Source organism: Pelobates fuscus, chromosome 5 (assembly GCF_036172605.1).
Source record: "Pelobates fuscus isolate aPelFus1 chromosome 5, aPelFus1.pri, whole genome shotgun sequence".
Lineage (NCBI taxonomy): Eukaryota > Metazoa > Chordata > Amphibia > Anura > Pelobatidae > Pelobates > Pelobates fuscus.
This window is the reverse complement of record NC_086321.1, coordinates 9,789,629-9,814,970: the sequence shown is the minus strand read 5'-3', so window position 1 is coordinate 9,814,970 and position 25,342 is coordinate 9,789,629. Positions and strand designations below refer to the sequence as shown.

Genomic DNA, 25,342 nt, shown 5'->3' with positions numbered 1-25,342 from the left:
TCCATTGACCTTATTTCCTCCGGAAGGAAGCTTTTCCTGGGTACTCTCCTTGTTTGTTAGCATTCGCAAGGTTCGAGGTAAGTGGGTTCGCCCTGTGTATCCTGTAAGGCTGACGTGGATCTTTGGTAATAGCCAAACTCCCAGTAAAATATGTCTGAATTCTAAAGAAACGTCACTGCACAAACATGGGAAGATACCTCATGGAGAAGAGAGAACTTCTGAAAAGACGACATTCCATTCCAGAAACAATAAAAGAACAACACTCTTTTCTACTCTACTTGATATGTTACGACTGAATAAATTAATATTCTAACTTTGTTTTATCTCTTTGGTAAAAAGCTACATATTGGGAGTCCTTGATTGCTGGATATGTGGTTTTGTGAGCCAGTAACGCCAATACACCATGGTCCACAGAACAGTGGACTTCCATAGAGTGAAGAGGGGATAAGCAGACTTTCCGTGGACTATGCAAGGTCATTGTGCACTTTATAGAGATACGTTACTCTCCAGCTAGCTCTCATAGAGGTAGGGTAGTACAGATGTATGTGTGTCTATATATATATATATATATATATACATACACACACACACACACAGACTGTGGACCTGTAGAGCAGACATATTTGTGAAAGCAAGATAGCGGTGTCATTTTCTGCAGATGGAGACACCTATTGTTAACACAAAGATGGACCAAGGAGGCTTCTGCTTCCTCATCTAATTGTTCAATTTGGTGATGGAAAGACACAGAATTACTTGGCCTAGTCTTGGAGCAGATTGGAAAACGAGAGTCAAGTCAGTTTCTCTAAGATATTCCAATGGAAGTTTTTTCATTGTGTCACCCTGCACCATCGCCATAATTCAAAAAGAACACATATGATGGTGTCCCGTCTAAAAATGTAGAAGACCCCAAGCATGTGGATGCACAATGTCACATAGAAGGGTGCTGGAGAAGGGTGCCGTGAAGGTTCACGGGGAGGACCTGGGCGGAGTGTGACCTTGTGATGAAGACAGAGGCTGATTCTGTGATGGAGCTGGACTGGACTTGCTTTGATTGTTGCTGGAGCTGGATCCTGCAGATGTTCCTGGCCGGCGAGCAAACAGCACACCTACAAAAAAACAAAACAGAGTAATTAAAAAAATTAAATCAAAATACCAAGACAATGAAAGAAAAGAGCTTTGTTTATCACTTCAAGAAGTACAATACCTGTGAAACGACAGGTTGGACATCTAATTAAACAAACACAGTCTACACTACTATATTATCTTTCTCTCATGAACATTGAACAGGAAGTGGGTTTGGATTTTAGAGGACATTTAGTCTCACTTTATCAGAACATAACAAAGGCCAAATGTACGCTTACCACCCAGAAAGCTGTGTTCCTACCATTCCTAGTAAATTAAACAGCCAGGTTCTTAAGCTATGTTTCAACTCTTTTTAAAGTCTGAATCTATTTAAAAGAGTTGAAACATAGCTTAAGAACCAACACAGAACGCCTATACTGTGGTCTTTTTTTTCTAAACATAGTGACTATTAAAATCCATGTGGGTTCCAACAACCGAGTTGTGAAAGACATACAACCACAACTATTATGGGGTCTAGATTGGAAAGTGCATTGTTTGACGATGAATGTCCTCACCAATAGAATATCAAAAAAGGGCCGTCACAAGAAGATTTTGCAAGTTGATGGTCCTTGAAAGCTTGCTGTCTTGGTGTTACCTTTGCGCCTCATATACAGCAGTTTTGCTAAAACCTGTTGACTCCACCTTAAAAACATTGCCCGCATCTTCCCCTTTCTTTCGCAAGATGCTTCCAAGGATGCTCTGGTAATATCTTGCACGGACTAATGTAATTCTCTCCTAGTTGCCTCGCTACAATGTGTAATGAATGCTGCCACCAGACTGTCGCTACTCCCATATCTCGCCCCTCTGTCAATCCTTACACTGGCTTCCTGTATCCTATAGGTGTCAATGCACAATACTAACCCTTATCTATAAAGCTCTAACCAACTCTAGCCCCTCTTACATTTCTTCCCTGATTCATATTATGCCCCTTCTTTCCGCTCTGTTGGTGACCTTCTTCTGTCCTCTGCTCGCACCCTTACTGTTAACTCGCGCTTGCAGGACTTTTTAGAGGTGGCTGCTTTCTGTTTGAACAGCCTGCCTACCGCATCAGGCTCTCCTCTAGTTTTCAATCGTTTAAGAAGTCCCTCAAAATCAATCTTTTCAGAAAAGCTTATGGCCTCCCAGAGTAACTTATGTCACATACCTGTCTCTTGCTCTCCTAAAGAGCCACAATCCACTCTCACCTCCAGTTCTGCTTTTTTCCCACCTTGCTTGTTTGCTGTCCCCTTGATGTCCTATTGTGTTTTATTACCCCACCTCCTCTATACCTTAGGCTCGTTTGAGCAGGGTCCTCATCTACCTATTCTTCCTGAATCATTTTGTAATTGGCTCATTTATTGTTATTGTTTACCCCTTCCTTAATATTGTAAAGCGCTACGGAATAAGTTTGCACTATATAAATGGCAATAATAACAATAATGTAAAAATGTTGCTTCAGTTTTCTAATGAACACTGGAGAACTAGATAGGCATTTTAAAAGGTTTAGTAGCCTGGATCCAGTAACCCAAAGGGGTAGGGAAACCTGGGGGCTAACATATGGGCACATGGAAGTAGCATGTGGATCAACGTCATCTACAGACAGAGTTGGCACTCACAATATTACAGTCACCCAGCTGTGTCATGGGGATCCCCTGATTCAGTATGCTACCTACTTCTCTGGGGACTGCCTTGAGGTATAGTGGGATTTGAGTGGTAGGTCCCTCCAGCAGTTATTAGGATCACTGGATAAAACCCATGGGATTTTGTCTTCATTAATTAAAATTAACTCCTGACCCGAACAGCCTGTTGTCTCAGAAGGCCTGTGATTAAACACCCCATTAATGTCTTCAGAGAAGTTTGCAAATGCTGAAGGGTTAAAAACATAAAAACACTCCCATAACTCACACATGACCCTTGTAGAGTTTCCTAGCAGCAGGATCACTAGGGAGATCTGCGTAATTAAACAAAAGCCATAACCCCAGTGGTCCATGCCGTAGCCTGTGTGTCAGATGGAAGAGGGGTCGAAGAAGACAGGGTATAAATGCTAAATGCATGCGAAGTAAAGCTCTCTAAAAAAGATTTAAGAATTTTTAGAGATGGTCAGAGCTGGTGGCACAAAGAATGATACGATCTCCTGATTGGATGGACCTGTATTCTAAATGTTAGCACTTGTCATTGAAAGGGACCAAAATAAGGGGAAACCCTACTTTGTAAGCTTTACTTATACAGTTAGGTAGCTTCTAAATTAATATTAGAACACATTATGTATAAAGCGCCAACACTTTCATAGCGCTGTACGTGGGTAGAAGTAAATAGACAAAGGTACAAACACAGGAGGAGTTGGAAGGCTGTTGGAACTTACAATCATCCCTTTTGTTTAAAACTCCTCTCATTAATACGTAACAGCATGCACCAGAACTGCTTCTCCTCTTTACTGCATTAACCCTTATTACTTGCTTTGTAGCACAAGTGCAGGATTCCGGGAAGGATGGGGTTAATTTGACCAAGGAAGGCGATTAATGAATGTTAGTTTTAAAGTGACAGGTTCCCTTTAATGAGTACAGGCACTGTTCCCACTCCCTGACCAGCGACATGTGGAAGTGAGAGATTCTAGCAGCCAATTCCTCAGATACCATGGGGCTAAATAACTCCCGCTAAAACAGACTGTCAACATATTGTCTCCTTCACTTCACTACAATTGATTTTAAAGTGAAGCGTCAGATTGGGGAGATGTCATTGAATTTCCTGTGAGCTGCCCGATACAGAGAGTAAGGTCCTGTATCTACCTGCATAGACAACTCCATTTAGCTCTATCGACATGTTGATGCTGCTAATGCCTGTGGCAGACAAATTCATTGCAGTTTCTTGTCGATCATCTGCAAAGAGAGGAAGAGAAACAGTGAGTGAGGGAATGGGTGAGGGAATGGGTGAGAATGAGACACTGAGTGAGGGAATGGGTGAGAATGAGACACACTGAGTGAGGGAATGGGTGAGAACGAGAGACACTGAGTGAGGGAATGGGTGAGAACGAGAGACACTGAGTGAGGGAATGGGTGAGAACGAGAGACACTGAGTGAGGGAATGGGTGAGAACGAGAGACACTGAGTGAGGGAATGGGTGAGAACGAGAGACACTGAGTGAGGGAATGGGTGAGAACGAGACACACTGAGTGAGGGAATGGGTGAGAACGAGAGACACTGAGTGAGGGAATGGGTGAGAATGAGAGACACTGAGTGAGGGAATGGGTGAGAACGAGAGACACTGAGTGAGGGAATGGGTGAGAACGAGAGACACTGAGTGAGGGAATGGGTGAGAACGAGAGACACTGAGTGAGGGAATGGGTGGGAATGGGTAAGAAGAGAGACACTGAGTGAGGGAATGGGTAAGAAGAGAGACACTGAGTGAGGGAATGGGTAAGAAGAGAGACACTGAGTGAGGGAATGGGTGAGAATGAGACACACTGAGTGAGGGAATGGGTGAGAATGAGAGACACTGAGTGAGGGAATGGGTGAGAACGAGACACACTGAGTGAGGGAATGGGTGAGAACGAGAGACACTGAGTGAGGGAATGGGTGAGAATGAGAGACACTGAGTGAGGGAATTGGTGAGAATGAGAGACACTGAGTGAGGGAATAGGTGAGAATGAGAGACACTGAGTGAGGGAATGGGTGAGAACGAGAGACACTGAGTGAGGGAATTGGTGAGAACGAGAGACACTGAGTGAGGGAATGGGTGAGAACGAGACACTGAGTGAGGGAATGGGTGAGAACGAGACACACTGAGTGAGGGAATTGGTGAGAATGAGAGACACTGAGTGAGGGAATGGGTGAGAATGAGACACTGAGTGAGGGAATGTGTGAGAACGAGAGACACTGAGTGAGGGAATGGGTGAGAATGAGACACTGAGTGAGGGAATGGGTGAGAATGAGACACACTGAGTGAGGGAATGGGTGAGAACGAGAGACACTGAGTGAGGGAATGGGTGAGAACGAGAGACACTGAGTGAGGGAATGGGTGAGAACGAGACACACTGAGTGAGGGAATTGGTGAGAATGAGAGACACTGAGTGAGGGAATGGGTGAGAATGAGACACTGAGTGAGGGAATGGGTGAGAACGAGAGACACTGAGTGAGGGAATGGGTGAGAACGAGACACTGAGTGAGGGAATGGGTGAGAACGAGAGACACTGAGTGAGGGAATTGGTGAGAATGAGAGACACTGAGTGAGGGAATGGGTGAGAACGAGAGACACTGAGTGAGGGAATGGGTGAGAACGAGACACACTGAGTGAGGGAATTGGTGAGAATGAGAGACACTGAGTGAGGGAATGGGTGAGGACGAGACACACTGAGTGAGGGAATAGGTGAGAATGAGAGACACTGAGTGAGGGAATGGGTGAGAACGAGAGACACTGAGTGAGGGAATAGGTGAGAATGAGAGACACTGAGTGAGGGAATGGGTGAGAACGAGAGACACTGAGCGAGGGAATGGGTGAGAACGAGAGACACTGAGTGAGGGAATGGGTGAGAACGAGACACACTGAGTGAGGGAATGGGTGAGAATGAGAGACACTGAGTGAGGGAATGGGTGAGAACGAGACACACTGAGTGAGGGAATGTGTGAGAACGAGAGACACTGAGTGAGGGAATGGGTGAGAACGAGACACACTGAGTGAGGGAATTGGTGAGAATGAGAGACACTGAGTGAGGGAATGGGTGAGAACGAGACACACTGAGTGAGGGAATTGGTGAGAATGAGAGACACTGAGTGAGGGAATAGGTGAGAATGAGAGACACTGAGTGAGGGAATGGGTGAGAACGAGAGACACTGAGTGAGGGAATGGGTGAGAACGAGAGACACTGAGTGAGGGAATAGGTGAGAATGAGAGACACTGAGTGAGGGAATGGGTGAGAACGAGAGACACTGAGTGAGGGAATGGGTGAGAACGAGAGACACTGAGTGAGGGAATGGGTGAGAACGAGAGACACTGAGTGAGGGAATGGGTGAGAACGAGAGACACTGAGTAAGGGAATGGGTGAGAACGAGACACACTGAGTGAGGGAATGGGTGAGAATGAGAGACACTGAGTGAGGGAATAGGTGAGAATGAGAGACACTGAGTGAGGGAATGGGTGAGAACGAGAGACACTGTGTGAGGGAATGGGTGAGAACGAGAGACACTGAGTGAGGGAATGGGTGAGAATGAGAGACACTGAGTGAGGGAATAGGTGAGAACGAGAGACACGGAGTAAGGAAATAAGTGAGACTGAGTGAGAATTAGGGAGACTGAAAGAGACTGTGAATGAGAGACTGAGTGAGACAGATTAAAATAATAATGGAGAGTGAGAGGGACTGAATAAGAGAGACTGAATGAGAGTGACTGACTGCGAAAGAATGAGCGATGCTGAGTGAGAATGAGTAAGAGAATAAGGGAGAATGAGAGAAACTGAGTAAGAGAATAAGAGAGAGTGAGTAAGATAATGAGAGAGACTCTGTTAGAGAATAAGCGAGAATGAGTAAGATAATAAGGGAGAATGAGAGAGACTGAGTAAGATAATGAGTGAGAATGAGAGAGAGTGAGAAAGATAATGAGTGAGAATGAGAGAGAGTGAGAAAGATAATGAGTGAGAATGAGAGAGAGTGAGTAAGATAATGAGTGAGAATGAGAGAGAGCGAGTAAGATAATGAGAGAGACTGTGTAAGAGAATGAGAGAGACTGAGTGAGAATGAGAGAGACTGAGTGAGAATGAGAGAGACTGAGTGAGAATGAGAGAGACTGTGTGAGAAAAAGAGTCTGAGTGAGAAAAAGAGAGTCTGAGTGAGAATGAGAGAGACTGAGTGAGAATGAGAGAGACTGAGTGAGAATGAGAGAGATTGAGTGAGAATGAGAGAGATTGAGTGAGAATGAGAGAGATTGAGTGAGAATGAGAGATACTGAGTGAGAATGAGAGAGATTGAGTGAGAATGGGAGAGATTGAGTGAGAATGAGAGATTGAGTGAGAAAGAGAGATTGAGTGAGAAAGAGAGACTGAGTGAGAATGAGAGAGACTGAGTGAGAATAAGAGAGACTGTGTGAGAAAAAGAGAGTCTGAGTGAGAAAAAGAGAGTCTGAGTGAGAATGAGAGAGACTGAGTGAGAATGAGAGAGATTGAGTGTGAGAATGAGAGAGACTGAGTGAGAATGAGTAAGAACAAGGAAGAATGAGAGAGACTGTGTGAGAATGAGAGAGACTGAGTGAGAATGAGAGAGATTGAGTGAGAATGAGTGAGAATGAGAGAGACTGTGTGAGAATGAGAGAGACTGAGTGGGAATGAGAGAGATTGAGTGAGAATGAGAGAGACTGAGTGAGAATGAAAGAGATTGAGTGAGACTGAGAGAGATTGAGTGAGAATGAGTAAGAATAAGGGAGAATGAGAGAGACTGCATGAGAAAAAGGATGCGAAAAACAAAGTGAGTGTGAGACGTAACAGAATGGTGAGAAGAGAGTGTGTGACAGAAATAAGCCACCAGTCCTAAAACAGCTACATGCCTCATACACAACACTGATCTCAGAATATGTTCAAATGAGTGTTATTCTGCCATGCAGTGCACTCTAGCTCAGAATGTTAGTATGCCATGCAGTGCACTCTAGCTCAGAATGTTAGTTTGCCAAGCAGTGCACTCTAGCTTAGAATGTTAGTGTGCCAAGCAGTGCACTCTAGTTTAGAATGTTAGTGTGCCGAGCAGTGCACTCTAGCTCAGAATGTAAGTAAGCCAAGCAGTGCACTCTAGCTCAGAATGTTAGTGTGCCGAGCAGTGCACTCTAGCTCAGTATGTTAGTGTGGCGAGCAGTGCACTCTAGTTTAGAATGTTAGTGTGCCAAGAAGTGCACTCTAGCTCAGAATGTTAGTGTGGCGAGCAGTGCACTCTAGTTTAGAATGTTAGTGTGCCAAGAAGTGAACTCTAGCTCAGAATGTTAGTGTGGCGAGCAGTGCACTCTAGTTTAGAATGTTAGTGTGCCAAGCAGTGCACTCTACCTCAGAATGTTAGTGTGGCGAGCAGTGCACTCTAGCTCAGAATGTTAGTAAGCCGAACAGTGCACTCTAGCTCAGTATGTTAGTAAGCCGAGCAGTGCACTCTAGCTCAGAATGTTAGTAAGCCGAGCAGTGCACTCTAGCTCAGAATGTTAGTAAGACGAGCAGTGCACTCTAGCTCAGAATGTTAGTAAGCCGAGCAGTGCACTCTAGCTCAGAATGTTAGTAAGACGAGCAGTGCACTCTAGCTCAGTATGTTAGTGTGCCAAGCAGTGCACTCTAGCTCAGTATGTTAGTAAGACGAGCAGTGCATTCTAGCTCAGTATGTTAGTGTGCCAAGCAGTGCACTCTAGCTCAGAATGTTAGTAAGACGAACAGTGCACTCTAGCTCAGAATGTTAGTAAGACGAGCAGTGCACTCTTGCTCAGAATGAAAACACACAGGCTGCATAATATCTGCCACTCACTGGCCAGCTAATGACGCTAACCTCTGTTGGTGATTTTGATGTTCATGGGAAATTGGGTCGCCATAGCTAAAAGGTTCTGCTGAAGCGCGTGCTGCATTAGCCGCTGTTGCTCTTCTGCCATCATAGCCATCTTTTTTTCTGGAGGCTCTCCCGACTCCAGCTTTTCCCGCAGCTGCTCCAAGGCCGCAGCCTGCATTGCATGCACAGCGTGAGCTGCAGCCGCATGGGACCCAGGTATAGTAACAGGTATTCCTATCTTGTGGGAGTTAGCAGCATGGTGTAGCCCATCTTCTGCAAAAGAAACAGGGTGCAGTGTGAACATGAGATCAGTTGAGGTACACAGGACACAATAGAGAGCATCTACATTTACTCCAGTGCCCACATTTAGGGTTAGAACACTATCCATGTTAGACTGTGGGTATACATCCCGCCAATTGTACACAGGCTTCTCCTGGTTGGGAGTGATCGGAGTTATAGTCATCAACACCTCCATGGTATAGACTTGGGCAGCCTGTAATAGCTTTCCTAAAAAGATGTGCAGTTACAGGAAGGGCCACATATACAGCACTATTTCCTCTAAACCTCCAACACATGGTTTAACATGTACTATTGTCTGCCTGAAAATTCACAGATTATCGGTATCGGATCAAAAAAATTGGTTTCTTTGCCGGATTTGGAGTTCAGGGAAATATAAAGAAGCAGGACATGAGGCTGAATTTAACTTTGCATTGCAGTCGGGAAAGTATACACACACACCTTTAATGAAGGCCATGTGTCTGCTCTCTGATGCACTCACCCTTCTTGATGGGAAGGATCTGGTTCATTTGGCCTCCATTGTGCGTTGAGACTGAGAATGAGTTCATGTTGATCTTTGGAGATGTAAGAACATTGGGTGTCCCCACAGGGGAGTAACTGAAGAGACCTGAACCAAAGCTCTGCCTCCTGCCTTCTCGTCGATTACTGTCGATAGCTGCCTGCAGCTCTCCTGGGGAGCTGAGCCCCCTCTTTTCACATTCATATGGATACAGATACTTCATATATCTGTTAGAACAAAGATGTAAGAAAAAATATATCTAGATCATTTTTTAAAGTATACAGACCTGTGCTGCTGTGACTGGGTTATGGCAGTAAGTAATGGCAGAGAGTTATGGTTTCCCTATATGAACCTGTGCTGCTGTCTGCTGTGACTGTATGATGGCAGTAAGTAATGGCAGAGAGTTATGGTTTCCCTATATGGACCTGTGCTGCTGTCTGCTGTGACTGTATGATGGCAGTATGTAATGGCAGAGAGTTATGGTTTCCCTATATGAACCTGTGCTGCTGTCTGCTGTGACTGTATGATGGCAGTAAGTAATGGCAGAGAGTTATGGTTTCCCAATATGGACCTGTGCTGCTGTCTGCTGTGACTGTATGATGGCAGTAAGTAATGGCAGAGAGTTATGGTTTCCCTATATGGACTTGTGCTGCTGTCTGCTGTGACTGTATGATGGCAGTAAGTAGTGACAGAGAGTTATGGTTTCCCTATATGAACCTGTGCTGCTGTCTGCTGTGACTGTATGATGGCAGTATGTAATGGTAGAGAGTTATGGTTTCCCTATATGAACCTGTGCTGCTGTCTGCTGTGACTGTATGATGGCAGTAAGTAATGGCAGAGAGTTATGGTTCCCCTATATGGACTTGTGTTGCTGTCTGCTGTGACTGTATGATGGAAGTATGTAATGGCAGAGAGTTATGGTTTCCCTATATGAACCTGTGCTGCTGTCTGCTGTGACTGTATGATGGCAGTATGTAATTGCAGAGAGTTATGGTTTCCCTATATGGACCTGTGCTGCTGCCTGCTGTGACTGTATGATGGCAGTAAGTAATGGCAGAGAGTTATGGTTTCCTTATATGGACCTGTGCTGCTGTCTGCTGTGACTGTATGATGGCAGTAAGGTATGGTTTCCCTTTATGGACCTGTGTTGCTGTCTGCTGTGACTGTATGATGGCAGTAAGTAATGGCAGATAGTTATGGTTTCCCTATATGGACCTGTGCTGCTGTCTGCTGTGACTGTATGATGGCAGTAAGTAATGGCAGAGAGTTATGGTTTCCTTATATGGACTTGTGCTGCTGTCAGCTGTGACTGTATGATGGCAGTATGTAATGGCAGAGAGTTATGGTTTCCCTATATGAACTTGTGCTGCTGTCTGCTGTGACTGTATGATGGCAGAGAGTTATGGTTTCCCTTTATGGACCTGTGTTGCTGTCTGCTGTGACTGTATGATGGCAGTAAGTAATGGCAGAGAGTTATGGTTTCCCAATATGGACCTGTGCTGCTGTCTGCTGTGACTGTATGATGGCAGTAAGGTATGGTTTCCCTTTATGGACCTGTGCTGCTGTCTGCTGTGACTGTATGATGGCAGTAAGTAATGGCAGAGAGTTATGGTTCCCCTATATGGACTTGTGTTGCTGTCTGCTGTGACTGTATGATGGCAGTATGTAATGGCAGAGAGTTATGGTTTCCCTATATGAACCTGTGCTGCTGTCTGCTGTGACTGTATGATGGCAGTATGTAATTGCAGAGAGTTATGGTTTCCCTATATGGACCAGTGTTGCTGTCTGCTGTGACTGTATGATGGCAGTAAGTAATGGCAGAGAGTTATGGTTCCCCTATATGGACTTGTGTTGCTGTCTGCTGTGACTGTATGATGGCAGTATGTAATGGCAGAGAGTTATGGTTTCCCTATATGAACCTGTGCTGCTGTCTGCTGTGACTGTATGATGGCAGTATGTAATTGCAGAGAGTTATGGTTTCCCTATATGGACCAGTGTTGCTGTCTGCTGTGACTGTATGATGGCAGTAAGTAATGGCAGAGAGTTATGGTTTCCCTATATGGACCTGTGCTGCTGTCTGCTGTGACTGTATGATGGCAGTAAGTAATGGCAGAGAGTTATGGTTTCCCTATATAAACCTGTGCTGCTGTCTGCTGTGACTGTATGATGGCAGTAAGTAATGGCAGAGAGTTATGGTTTCCCTATATGAACTTGTGCTGCTGTCTGCTGTGACTGTATCATGGCAGAGAGTTATGGTTTCCCTTTATGGACCTGTGTTGCTGTCTGCTGTGACTGTATGATGGCAGTAAGTAATGGCAGAGAGTTATGGTTTCCCAATATGGACCTGTGTTGCTGTCTGCTGTGACTGTATGATGGCAGTAAGTAATGGCAGAGAGTTATGGTTTCCCTATATGGACCTGTGCTGCTGTCAGCTGTGACTGTATGATGGCAGTAAGTAATGACAGAAAGTTATGGTTTCCCTATATGGACCTGTGCTGCTGTCTGCTGTGACTGTATGATGGCAGTAAGTAATGACAAAGAGTTATGGACTGAGCAACTGTTTGATAAGTGTGAGCAATGAAAGAAAATTCTATGTGACAGTATGTGTATCTCACTGTGTGATGGTGTCTCCCGCTGTTAGTATCTCACTGTATGATGGTGTCTCCCATTGTTTGTATTTCACTGTGTGATGGTTTATTCCTTTGTGTGTATCTCACTGTATGATGGTGTCTCCCATTGTTTGTATTTCGCTGTGTGATGGTTTCTTCATTTGTGTGTATCTCACTGTATGATGGTGTCTCCCACTGTTAGTATCTCGCTGTGTGATGGTGTCTCCCATTGTTTGTATTTCACTGTATGATGGTGTCTCCCATTGTTTGTATTTCACTGTGTGATGATGTCTTCCTTTGTGTGTATCTCACTGTATGATGGTGTCTCCCATTGTTTGTATTTCGCTGTGTGATGGTTTCTTCCTTTGTGTGTATCTCGCTGTGTGATGATGTCTCCCACTGATAGTATCTCACTGTATGATGGTGTCTCCCACTGTTAGTATCTCACTGTGTGATGGTGTCTCCCACTGTTAGTATCTCGCTGTGTGATGGTGTCTCCCACTGTTAGTATCTCGCTGTGTGATGGTGTCTCCCACTGTTAGTATCTCACTGTGTTATGGTGTCTCCCACTGTTAGTATCTCACTGTGTGATGGTGTCTCCCACTGTTAGTATCTCACTGTGTGATGGTGTCTCCCACTGTTAGTATCTCACTGTGTTATGGTGTCTCCCACTGTTAGTATCTCACTGTGTGATGGTGTCTCCCACTGTTAGTATCTCACTGTATGATGGTGTCTCCCACTGTTAGTATCTCGCTGTGTGATGGTGTCTCCCACTGTTAGTATCTCACTGTATGATGGTGTCTCCCACTGTTAGTATCTCGCTGTGTGATGGTGTCTCCCACTGTTAGTATCTCACTGTGTGATGGTGTCTCCCACTGTTAGTATCTCACTGTATGATGGTGTCTCCCACTGTTAGTATCTCGCTGTATGATGGTGTCTCCCACTGTTAGTATCTCATTGTGTGATGGTGTCTCCCGTTGCATGTATCTCACTGTATGATGGTGTCTCCCATTGTTTGTATTTCGCTGTGTGATGGTTTCTTCCTTTGTGTGTATCTCGCTGTGTTAGTATCTCGCTGTGTGATGGTGTCTCCCATTGTTTGTATCTCACTGTGTGATGGTTTCTTCCTTTGTGTGTATCTCGCTGTGTGATGGTTTCTTCCTTTGTGTGTATCTCGCTGTGTGATGGTTTCTTCCTTTGTGTGTATCTCGCTGTGTGATGGTTTCTTCCTTTGTGTGTATCTCGCTGTGTGATGGTTTCTTCCTTTGTGTGTATCTCGCTGTGTGATGGTTTCTTCCTTTGTGTGTATCTCGCTGTGTGATGATGTCTCCAGTTGTTGGGAGAAAGATCTCGATAACAAGGAGTGTTGATTTCTTGGTTATTGAGAGCTTCTTACTGTGTTCTGAGGGTGAAGGCGGCACTGGTTATAGATGTGGGAAGACTAAGGCCTTTGGTGATCTCCCTCCAAATCTTCTTATTGATAACTTCCACCAAACCCCCCTTCTCCGTCACTAGTCGGTACAAGGTGTACAGGTCCAGAACTTGTTTGGCCATAATGGGAATTCGGTTTACTGGTGTGCCTAAAGAAGAGAGAAACATGAGAGAGCAATGAAGATCACTGGCGATAAAAAGCGGATCTTGTCAAAAGACATTATCAGACAATAGACCTCCAACATTTCCTTATACATTGTGTATTAAAAGAATTCCACAGCCACATTTTTCTCTTTCCCATAATTCCATAGCCACGCTATTCTATTTCCTATAATTCCACAGCCACGTTATTCTATTTCCTATAATTACACAGCCACGTTATTCTATTTCCCATAATTCTACATCCATGTTATTCTATTTCCTATAATTCTACATCCATGTTATTCTATTTCCTATAATTCTACATCCATGTTATTCTATTTCCCATAATTCTACATCCACGTTATTCTATTTCCTATAATTACACAGCCACGTTATTCTATTTCCTATAATTACACAGCCATGTTATTCTATTTCCCATAATTCTACATCCATGTTATTCTATTTCCTATAATTACACAGCCACGTTATTCTATTTCCTATAATTACACAGCCATGTTATTCTATTTCCTATAATTCTACATCCATGTTATTCTATTTCCTATAATTCCACAGCCACGTTATTCTATTTCCTATAATTACACAGCCACGTTATTCTATTTCCTATAATTACACAGCCACGTTATTCTATTTCCTATAATTACACAGCCATGTTATTCTATTTCCCATAATTCTACATCCATGTTATTCTATTTCCTATAATTACACAGCCACGTTATTCTATTTCCTATAATTACACAGCCATGTTATTCTATTTCCTATAATTCTACATCCATGTTATTCTATTTCCTATAATTCTACATCCACGTTATTCTATTTCCTATAATTACACAGCCACGTTATTCTATTTCCTATAATTACACAGCCATGTTATTCTATTTCCCATAATTCTACATCCATGTTATTCTATTTCCTATAACTACACAGCCACGTTATTCTATTTCCTATAATTACACAGCCACGTTATTCTATTTCCCATAATTCTACATCCATGTTATTCTATTTCCTATAATTCTACATCCATGTTATTCTATTTCCTATAATTCTACATCCATGTTATTCTATTTCCCATAATTCTACATCCACGTTATTCTATTTCCTATAATTACACAGCCACGTTATTCTATTTCCTATAATTACACAGCCATGTTATTCTATTTCCCATAATTCTACATCCATGTTATTCTATTTCCTATAATTACACAGCCACGTTATTCTATTTCCTATAATTACACAGCCATGTTATTCTATTTCCTATAATTCTACATCCATGTTATTCTATTTCCTATAATTCCACAGCCACGTTATTCTATTTCCTATAATTACACAGCCACGTTATTCTATTTCCTATAATTACACAGCCACGTTATTCTATTTCCTATAATTACACAGCCATGTTATTCTATTTCCCATAATTCTACATCCATGTTATTCTATTTCCTATAATTACACAGCCACGTTATTCTATTTCCTATAATTACACAGCCATGTTATTCTATTTCCTATAATTCTACATCCATGTTATTCTATTTCCTATAATTCTACATCCACGTTATTCTATTTCCTATAATTACACAGCCACGTTATTCTATTTCCTATAATTACACAGCCATGTTATTCTATTTCCCATAATTCTACATCCATGTTATTCTATTTCCTATAATTCCACAGCCACGTTATTCTATTTCCTATAATTCCACAGCCACATTATTCTATTTCCTATAATTCCACAGCCACATTATTCTATTTCCTATAATTACACAGCCACGTTATTCTATTTCCTATAATTCTACATCCATGTTATTCTATTTCCTATAATTCCACAGCCACATTATTCTATTTCCCATAATTCCACATCCACATTATTTAATTTACCCATAATTCCACATCCACGTTATTCTATTTCCTGTAATTCCACATTCATTGTTGCTAACATTTTCAGGGTTATTCACTAAAGGGAGAATTGGTAGGAATTCAAAGTAAATTTTAAAACCTAGGCCAAATGAGCCAATTTAGAACTCCTTTGACCTTACATCTGAAACTCACTTTGAATTATTGGCAATTCTAACACAAGTGAATAACCCTGTTAATGTTCTTTGCAGGCACGTTCTACCTACTAGGATTCCTTCAGTTTTAACCCACATAAACAGCCCAATGAAATAGACCAGGAACAAGCCGCAGTGTACAGGGTTATAAGACATGTCAATCTGCTCCAAAGAAATAATTAAAAAAGCACAAATGAAATGTATCCTTCTCTCTGTTCTCTCAATATTTATGGAGCACGTAGAGCTGAAGTCATGAAAATCCCTTTTCTTTTTATGTTGTCAATTAGCCCAGATAATCTCTGCCCAGATGCACATCTCTGTATGTTCTTCACAAAGCGTCTGACCTGGAATAATTAACCTGTGTTTTGCGTTTTGAGCTTTATTGTGTTGGTTCAATTTATGAGGAAGGTTTTTCAATAGACCTTAGGATTTACACTATAGTGGAGTCCATCTATCTCAGAGTAGAAGATTGACATGGACAGTTCCAAACGATGGCCCGTATTCCTTAAAGGGACAATGAAGGTATTGTAACGGCTTCAGATCATTGTGGATCATTCAAATGAAGTGGTTATAGTGTCGGGAGTTCTTTGGTGCTGTCCTTGCATTCAGCTTTTTACAACTTTTAATGTTTTAATGCTAAACTAGAGTCCCCAGCAGCCCTTGGACCCCCAAGAGTCCCCAGCAGTCCCCTCTGTCCTGCTATGACTAATGCAGGACTCCAAACTGTCCTAACTTAGTTCCTGGGTGTCCTGTTTTTGAGGACACCAGGGAACGGTCCCCAACAAGCATAGCGTGAGAGCATCAATAGCCACGTGCGCAATATGTTCAGGGCACTATGATTCTGCAGAGAGCATAATGCCAGTGCTTCCTGCAGGGTCTACCTTCAGATGATTGGCAAGCAACCAGGCGTGCAAAGGGCCATGTGGTTCAGATTCACCTTATTGGCTGATCCTACTAGAGGAGATAGGTGCATATCTTGTAAGTGAGCAGCCGTAAGCTGATCTCATCTAATAGAATCTAGCCCTATAAAAAGAATAATTAATTTAACAATTGACTGTCACATTCAGAGCTAGGTAAACCACTCACAGAGTAGCTATGAATATCTTACTTATCTATTAAAGCCAGTTAAAGTAACATTGAAAAACACTATTTTCATCTGAATTTACAAAGAACTCATGACGAATGACCTAGTCTAAATACTAAAATACAATCTAGTTTTTAGTTAAAGGCATTTACACAATAAATAGTGAACTGTGGTGAGCTGGGCAGAATTTGGCAATCTGAGGATCACATTCAGTTACAGTTTAGTTACAGTTCGATGACACTGACTTTTCACTTATAAACCTTGTGTTCTGCAGATCAGTGTATTATTATACAAGCATGCATACGGTTCCATTTTAATTGCTTAAATGGTTTCTCCACACATCATTATCACTATAGCCCTCTGTAGAGGTAATGATGCCAGATGTATCCTGGCTCTGTTTCCCAGTAATGGGGAAAACATTTTTGCAATGTTTGCCCTCTTTGCTGGGTGACCGCTAGGCTCCGAGGTCCTCTATGGTGACATCCATTGGCTGAGAGCGTCAGCAGACCACTCTCAGCCAATGAATGCAATTCTGTGCATGGGAATATGAACGTACTTGACATTAGCCAGCCTGGAACTCCACTATGATATTGTTGGAAGCTGAAGGGTTAAACTCAGTCTGTGCAGCGTTTACGGGAAACGATGCCCATAAAGACTCCAGGCACCATGACTGTTTTAAATTTCTGACCTAGTCGTCATGCTTGGAGTAACCCTTTAAGGAGCAATAATTCTAGAGGTCAGATGATCATCTTAATCTAAGTCTTATCATTTCTCACCGCTTTGAATTATGTATTCGTTTATAATGTAAATGATTATTTCATTCTGTTAGGATATGTTCTATGTTTGATAAACTTCACATCTTTTTTACATTTAAAGGAAAACACCAGTGAATAGAATATTGAAAACCGCCTATAACTAATTTTTTATTTTTTTCAATCAGATGCTTTTGAATTTATATTTTAAATTTAACAAATTACATCACAATCCAGTTCAGACAAGGCACAGCTAGGGCACACATTGCAAATGAAGAAGGGAAATGAAATACATGTTGAATTTCTCCTCCTCTCTGTATGCTGATACCGGGAAGTGACAGTACTTATTTACATTTTCACCTAGGTCAAACAGACAATGTTTGCTTTCAATAAATGGGGTTACAAACTTCATGTATTGGTCCAGCTATGACATTTTTACAAAAAACGTACAGCTCAGGATGTTTCTGGAAGGCAGAGAGAGGGGCAGCTCCCAGAATCTTTCAGACAGACGATTCTTAGAACAAGATAATTATTATGAAAGGCACACGCTGAGTTAGCTTGGAAAATAAAGGATAATTCTTCTGAAGAACAGGAAAATGAAACATAATGGATATTACATGTTTATAAAGCAGAAAAAAACAAAGAGTTATGGAAATCGTAAAGATGGTGAAGACATAGGAATTTGCTCCTACGTGATGTAACTAAAGACTTCTGTTTTCCAAGACTTGTTAGTTTAGTGATGATTTATAAAGACATTTGTGAAGTACACTAGTGATAATATAACAGAACAATACAAATGAAGCTGCTATAATATTGGTTTGTGTTTCTCCGTTAAAGCACACTTAACTCAGCAGTGCAAAATAGGTTTGGAAAAACACGTCAATTCACATATACATAATGTCTGACTCGAGTGAAAACATTTAAACCATAACAGAAGCAAAACAGTGTGTCATTTCATGTATCCCTTCGACCGAGGTGAGACGTATTTTTAGGTAACAAACTCATTTATCAGATCCCCAAGAAAAACTGTAGTAAAATCTACCCTGACTGAACAGTAAACTGTGGTGACAATTAATTTGTCAAATTTAGATTAAAAAAGCTGAGTTTGAAAAATGATCTTATGTTTGTTTTCCAGCGATCGACCCATACAATGCTACATTTTAGAAGGATTACTCCAAGCATCATATCGAGGGCAGCATACTGTAATGGTTATAATATCCTGTGTTCTCTGGCCCTGTTTCCCAGTAATGGGATAAACCTACATGGCTGTCCCTTTTCCGTAGGTCTCTCAACCCTTACTGGTTAATGTGCAAATGAAATAGATAAAATAGAACGTGAAATGTAGCACAGCCTGGATACTAAACATGTATATATATTAAAGGGTTACTCCAATCCTTTTACATTCCTGTGTAATATGCCCTATCGGGCACTATGGAGAAGCTTACTTACCTGCACTGACTTCAACTCCCCCTTTGATGTCACAAGGGCTGCGCATGGTCCTATCGCAGGCTTCTCAAAGAAAAGTCTGTGATTGGACCAACTTGCGGGCTCAGAACCCATGCGAGCGCTCTGGGCCAACTATGAGAGGGAGGATATTTTGAAACTACATGAACTGAGGGAGGCATGAGGCAGCGCAATGTAAAGGATTTTCATGTCTGTTACGGTTTTTATGCACAAAATTGTGTCACGTGTGCAGGGAGTGCAACTAGCCCCCAACACACAAGTGTAGATAATTCAGTGTGTTCAGTGTTTCAAGCAGAAACAGTGCACATATATATTCCTGCCACCATGACCACTTCCAATCACTGAAGTGGTCATGGTGGTTAGAGTAGCCCTTTAAGGTGGCTACAATCGCCCATTGAATAGCTTACAGATCCTGGGCCAAAATAAAACATTAAAACCAAACATCCAATACATTCTACATAAATATACAGTGTAGCACTGCTGTCTTCCACCTGACTCCTCTCCATCCTTCTTACAGCTGCCATTGTATCTGTAACCTGCAGCACAGCTAACTGCGCTAATTACTGCTTTATCCATCTCGCTTTGAGCACCGTTAAATCAGACTCACCAAATCCTGCACTATGTTTATATACCACTCTGTCATGGAAAAAGGGAAAAGAGGGAGCTACATGTAGGTACTTACTGACTCAAAACTATATCATTTTAGTTCTTACCGCATTACCAATAAATATATTAAAGGTGCTGGCGTAGAGTTTATGGATCAGTGCTTGGCACTTGGCGCCAGGTGAGTTTTTCCTAGTGGAGGGGCATTTTTTTAATTTTTGGGGGTTATTTGCTTAATTGAGAATTTCCCAATATGGGTCAGTGTAATTCCAATACATATTATTGATACTTCCTTAATTCTTTTGGGTTTCATACAGATATAGATTAATGTGATTTCTTTTTGTAATTACTATTTCTTCATTTTACTTTATAGTCTAATGATGGATCGCTGTTCGTTTTTGATTACTGGATGGTTGGACCCGATTAGATTTCAGATTCTTCTTTTGTTTTTTATAAAAAATAGATGTCAACTAAGCTGTGAACGCTTTCAGAAAAAAACAAACATTCAAGGGAAAAGGATGACGGGGGTGAAGAGGACAGAGTTAAAAAAAGAAAAGAATGTAAGAAAAAAAAGAGGAAATTACTGGAATGAAGGGAAATGAGACAGAAGCAGCAAGAGACACTGAAAATAGTGATAAAAAGACAAAGAATGGGGGACAAAGAGACAGAACGTGATACACTATGAAAGAAGGCCTGGTAAGAAGTATCATTGAATTGTTCTTATCTCAGCCACTACATCAGTAAAGCTCCCATCACAATACTAGTTTGTATATACTATGTGGACTAAGGCCTATGTGCACATTAAAATAAAAGAATTCTATTTTCATGTTTAACTAATTACACTTAACTACCAAAACGTGCATTACACACGGGCTACCTTAAAGTATACTAATGACCTCATGCAATACAACCAACCCTGACTTCCACCCCTCTTGGTATGAAGACCTCGCATTACACGTATGTAGCCTGATGCACGACTACATGTCTACCAGTTTGTTTTAAAAAATGTTAAAAAATAAATAAATAAAAAGTGCAGCAATCTTGCCATATTAGCACTTATACCAGCACATATGTTATGCCACATGTAACAATGATCGATTGACACTGTGGGCATATATGTCAAACTCTGCACTACAAAAAGAAAGAAATAATAAAAAAAATTAAAAAAAGAATTATGCTGCAAATCGTGTGCCGACTCTAGGCAGGTGTAAAAAGACACATCAAGTTAATGGATTTTATTTACTAAATATCAATTTGTAACCAATTAAATACTAATTTGCAGTCAACAATAGCCAAAGTGACTACTGCCCAGTACATGTTTTTTTTTTTACATTTAAAGTTTTTATTGTTTTCAAAGAATAAAGGGGTTAAAGGGGTACAGAATACAAAAAGAGGAGGGGGGAAGGGGAGGGGAGACGACATGACCAATATCTTTTTTTCTTTTGATATTGTATAATGCGTATTACAATGTTGAGTACATAACATCTTATCTGCTTAGTTTACAGTTATTTATCCTCGTACAACATTTGTATCCTATTCCCTAGTCCCTTGAGTCAATGTCTCGTTTTGAGTTTAGGGTTGGCTCGGTTAGATGTGTGGTGTGCCCTTATATTGTCTGGATGTATTGGTTTGGTGAGCTCGCCTATTACACCCCAGTGGGGTCTGAGTCGTCCAGCATGGGGAGCCAGGGTTTCCATATTTGTTCTGTCCGCTTTTTTTGTATATAAGAGTCTGAGGCAAATACCTCGTGTCTATAGTACTGGTGTATTCTGCTCATTAGTTCTTTGCGCGAGGGGCAGTTAGTGCTTTTCCAGTTTTGGGCCAGTAAATGCCGTGCAGCTAATATGGTAAGGGAGGCAATTTTTTTTGCTTCCTTTTTCCAATTGTTCGGGAATTGCAGCAGGAGTGTTAATGATGGAGTTAGAGGCGTTGAGTAGTTTAGTGTTTTAAAAAAAAATTGTTGAACGAGTGACCATAAAGGTTTAATCTCATCGCGGCTCCACCAAATATGAGTCATGTTACCTTCTCCTGCTTTGCATCTCCAGCATTCGGAGGTTACGGTAGGGTATATTTGATGGAGTCTTTGTGGAGTAAGGTACCATCTGTAGATTACATGTGGGAAAAGCAAGGTGTGAGGCCTTTAAGGGCATTGAGCGCTAGAAGCCATTGTTCGTCTGTGAATTTGGGTATCCCCTCTCTTTCCCATTGTGTTACACATTTGAAAGAGTGAGGTGGTGTTTTCTCCATTATTGTTTTATAGCAGAGCGATAGTGACTTGGGTTTACTCGGTGCCGAGTGACATCTGGAGAGAGCAGTTAGTACGTGGGTCGCCTGTTGTGGCGTAAGCTGGGGCTGTAGTGTCACCTTAGTTTAAACAATACTTTTCAGTTGTAGGTATTGGAAGATGAGAGAGTTTGGTAGCTTGTATTGCACCTGTAGGTCTGGGAATGCTGTGATTTCTTTTTGTTGGCATAAGTCCTTGATGTGGTGAATACCATGTGTGGACCAAGATTTTAGTGATAGCCATGGTGTAAGCCTCTCTAACTCCTCTATTGGAGCCTGTGTGCAAAACTTCCCTTTATCAGATATGGTAGCAAGTAGCATGTCCCAAAATTTAAACGTTAATGTGGTGGTGGGATAGAGTGTCAGTTTTGGGGGTCTGTACAGTTTCGGGGACCACATTATATGTAGCATGGAGTGTGGATATGTTTTGTCATGTTCCATGTCTACCCACTGGAATGTGTATCTGGGAACATGAAGACGAATAGCAGATTTGAGGATGGCGGCTTCATAATAGGCGGACAGTTTTGGGACACCTAGACCTCCTGATTACTGTGTTTGTTGGAGTAAGGAGATAGGTAGTCGTGGTTTTGTTTTGTTCCAGATGAATCTGGTTAAGGCGGATTGGAGGCTCTTGAGGAAATGTGGTTGGATATGTATTGGCAACATTCGAAAAATTTATAGGATTTTGGGTAATAGTGTGTCGAGTACATTTTTTAACACCGCCTACTGTACGTTGGACTCCATTTTGCTGATTGGCTTTCTATCACGGCCAAGTCTGAATTTAGTGAATAAATCAGTATCAATGATTAAAAGTGACTAATGTAGCATTAGAGTGTAAGGAAACACAAATTATCAAACAATGAGAGTGATAGGTGTAGTATATTACTGACTGAGGGATCACATGGAATGTGTACACTGTGATATTCCAAACATTTAGACATTTTACTAATCATGGGCAAAGCATGATGGGAGTAGTAGTTCTTTGGCTTTATTTCAGGCCAGCAGTAAAAGGTCAGATTTGTATGTGATGATTACACTCTACTCCACTTGCAGTAAGCCTTGCAAGTCATTCTTGCATGAGATATCGCTCACAAATATAATAAATATTCACAGACTTTAGCAAGCTCCTTGAAACAATTTCATAGGTGAAGTGAATTATAAATGGGGAAAATTAATTTGCAGTTAAAGAATTACTACAGGGTCAGGAACACAAACATGTATTCCTGACCCTATAGTGTTTAACACACCATTTAGGTGGCTTGCCCCCCCTTAGCCCCGCTATAAAAGTCACCTAATTTCCAGCGCTGCGCAGGTCCGCCAGCACTGGATCTGCCCCTTTGTGCCATCATCAAATTGGCAGATTTTTAGCCAATCCAATGCTTTCCCATAGGGAAAGCATTGGATTGGCTAAAATCAGCACGGGGCGGAGCCAAATGCCGTTTTGGACAATCAGGACCTCCTCATAGATATGCATTGAATCAATGCATCTCTATGAGGAAAATTCAGCGCCTCCATGCAGAGCGTAGAGACGCTGAACTGCAGCGCTGCCTACTGTGCAGCACTGAGCCAGGAAGCACCTCTAGCAGCTATCTGAGGAGTGGCCACTTGGAGGTGTCCCTAGGGGCAATGTAAACACTGCATTTTCTCTGAAAAGGCAGTGTTTGCATTAAAGTGCCTGAAGGGAGCTATTATACTCACCAGCACAACTACATTAAGCTGTATATTATACATTAAGCTATATACTATACATTAAGCTGTATATTATACATTAAGCTATATACTATACATTAAGCTGTAGTTGTTATGGTGACTATGGTGTCCCTTTAAATTCTGCTATACAATTTGGGACATGCTCATTAGATCCTTCAAATACCCATACACCATTCAAAGGCCTAAATCTCCTAAATTAAATCAACATACCCAGTAATAAATGGGAAAAAAAAGAAGTTGAGGACACAAGACCTAATATTATACATGATAGATTCTAAGTGGTCATTCACCCAGTGAGGGTAATGATGTTGACTAAACCATGCACCAAAAATGGAATTTACACTCTCTCCTGGACCACTTGTAAATGAAGAACATGCAGTGCTACGAGAGGGACGAACTGAAACTAACCAACTGTGATGTCCAGGAAGCCAGTTATGTCAAAGACATAATTTAAACACCTGCTTTTTCTGGTTCCTGACCTTCCTTTGCTAGTGCACCAACAAGTAACACGGGCAAATCGCCTTAACCATAGTTTTTAATGCACGTGGTATATCACTTGCCTTTGGGGGACCGTAGCCATGCCCTAGACATGATGTGAAGAGACAGTAAAATATGGGGACGTGGAGAAAGTACAGGAAAATAGAGCGACAAGGAAAGGCAGACATGGAGAAAAGTGGTAACAGGAAGATAGGAGAGAACCGACATGGGGAAGGTTAGAACAGGGAGAGAGAAAAGAGCCGACATGGAGAAGGTTAGAACAGGGAGAGAGGATAGAGCCAACATGGAGAAGGTTAGAACAGGGAGAGAGGAAAGAGCCGACATGGAGAAAGTTAGAACAGGGAGAGAGGAAAGGGCCAACATGGAGAAGGTTAGAACAAGGAGAGAGGAAAGAGCCGACATGGAGAAGATTAGAACAGGGAGAAAGGAAAGAGACAACATGGAGAAGGTTAGAACAGGGAGAAAGGAAAGAGCCGACATAGAGAACAGAGAGAGAGAGGAAAGAGCCGACATGGAGAACGTTAGAACAGGGAGAGAGGAAAGAGCCAACATGGAGAAGGTTAGAACAGGGAGAGAGGAAAGAGCCGACATGGAGAAGATTAGAACAGGGAGAAAGGAAAGAGCCAACATGGAGAAGGTTAGAACAGGGAGAGAGGAAAGAGCCGACATGGAGAACAGAGAGAGAGGAAAGAGGAGAGATGGGGGGGATTCAGGAATGGGGACACAAGGGAAGAACATGGGGGAACAACGAGAGAGGAAAGAGTCGACATGGGGAAGGTTGAACTATACACAAATACAAAGGATATATAACACTATATTGATCTTCAAAGTATTAATGATATGTTACATTCCTTTTTTGGCATTATTTATTAATGATGATGATGTCTGTCTAGCACAACACATATTAAAGTGTAAAATATTGTACACATGACACAGATTATGAAGCTCGCATCTAATTTGTTCACGTTTAATTGGGACCAGGATGGGCTGTGCCAGAGGATTCTGGGTAGAACTGACTACATAACGCACTGCCTACAGAAATGCCCGAGGGGGCAGTTTGGAGCTTACGAGGTACCCAAACACAGCCTGCATTTTTTTTGGCATGATCACAAGACATCTTCAAACCCACAGAATAATTTTACTGTGCTGGGAACTGGCCACACAATTGCTGATTTATGTTCTGAGTCATTGACATAAAGCCTGCAGTGTAACACAAACTATGCAATGGCAGAAACTGCTCGTTGGATAGTTCGATCAGTTTCTGTTTCAGAGATCCCGCTTGCAGATTCAGCTGAGAACACCAGAACGCCAC

General features: G+C 41.9%; 1 protein-coding gene across 2 annotated transcripts in view; it reads right to left on the bottom strand.

Annotated features, from left to right (window-relative positions):
- Positions 1 to 468: 468 nt before the first annotated feature.
- Positions 469 to 25,342, bottom strand: part of ARID3C (AT-rich interaction domain 3C) — a 252,396-nt gene continuing 227,522 nt past the window's right edge. For both annotated transcript variants that reach the window (XM_063453558.1, XM_063453559.1), the window contains exons 4-8: positions 13,398 to 13,581; positions 9,375 to 9,619; positions 8,600 to 8,869; positions 3,888 to 3,977; positions 469 to 1,106 (exon numbers count right to left, since the gene is read on the bottom strand). In XM_063453558.1, the coding sequence (XP_063309628.1) occupies positions 967 to 1,106; positions 3,888 to 3,977; positions 8,600 to 8,869; positions 9,375 to 9,619; positions 13,398 to 13,581 (929 nt within the window). In that variant the 3' untranslated portion in view covers positions 469 to 966. The remainder of the gene's footprint in view (positions 1,107 to 3,887; positions 3,978 to 8,599; positions 8,870 to 9,374; positions 9,620 to 13,397; positions 13,582 to 25,342) is intronic.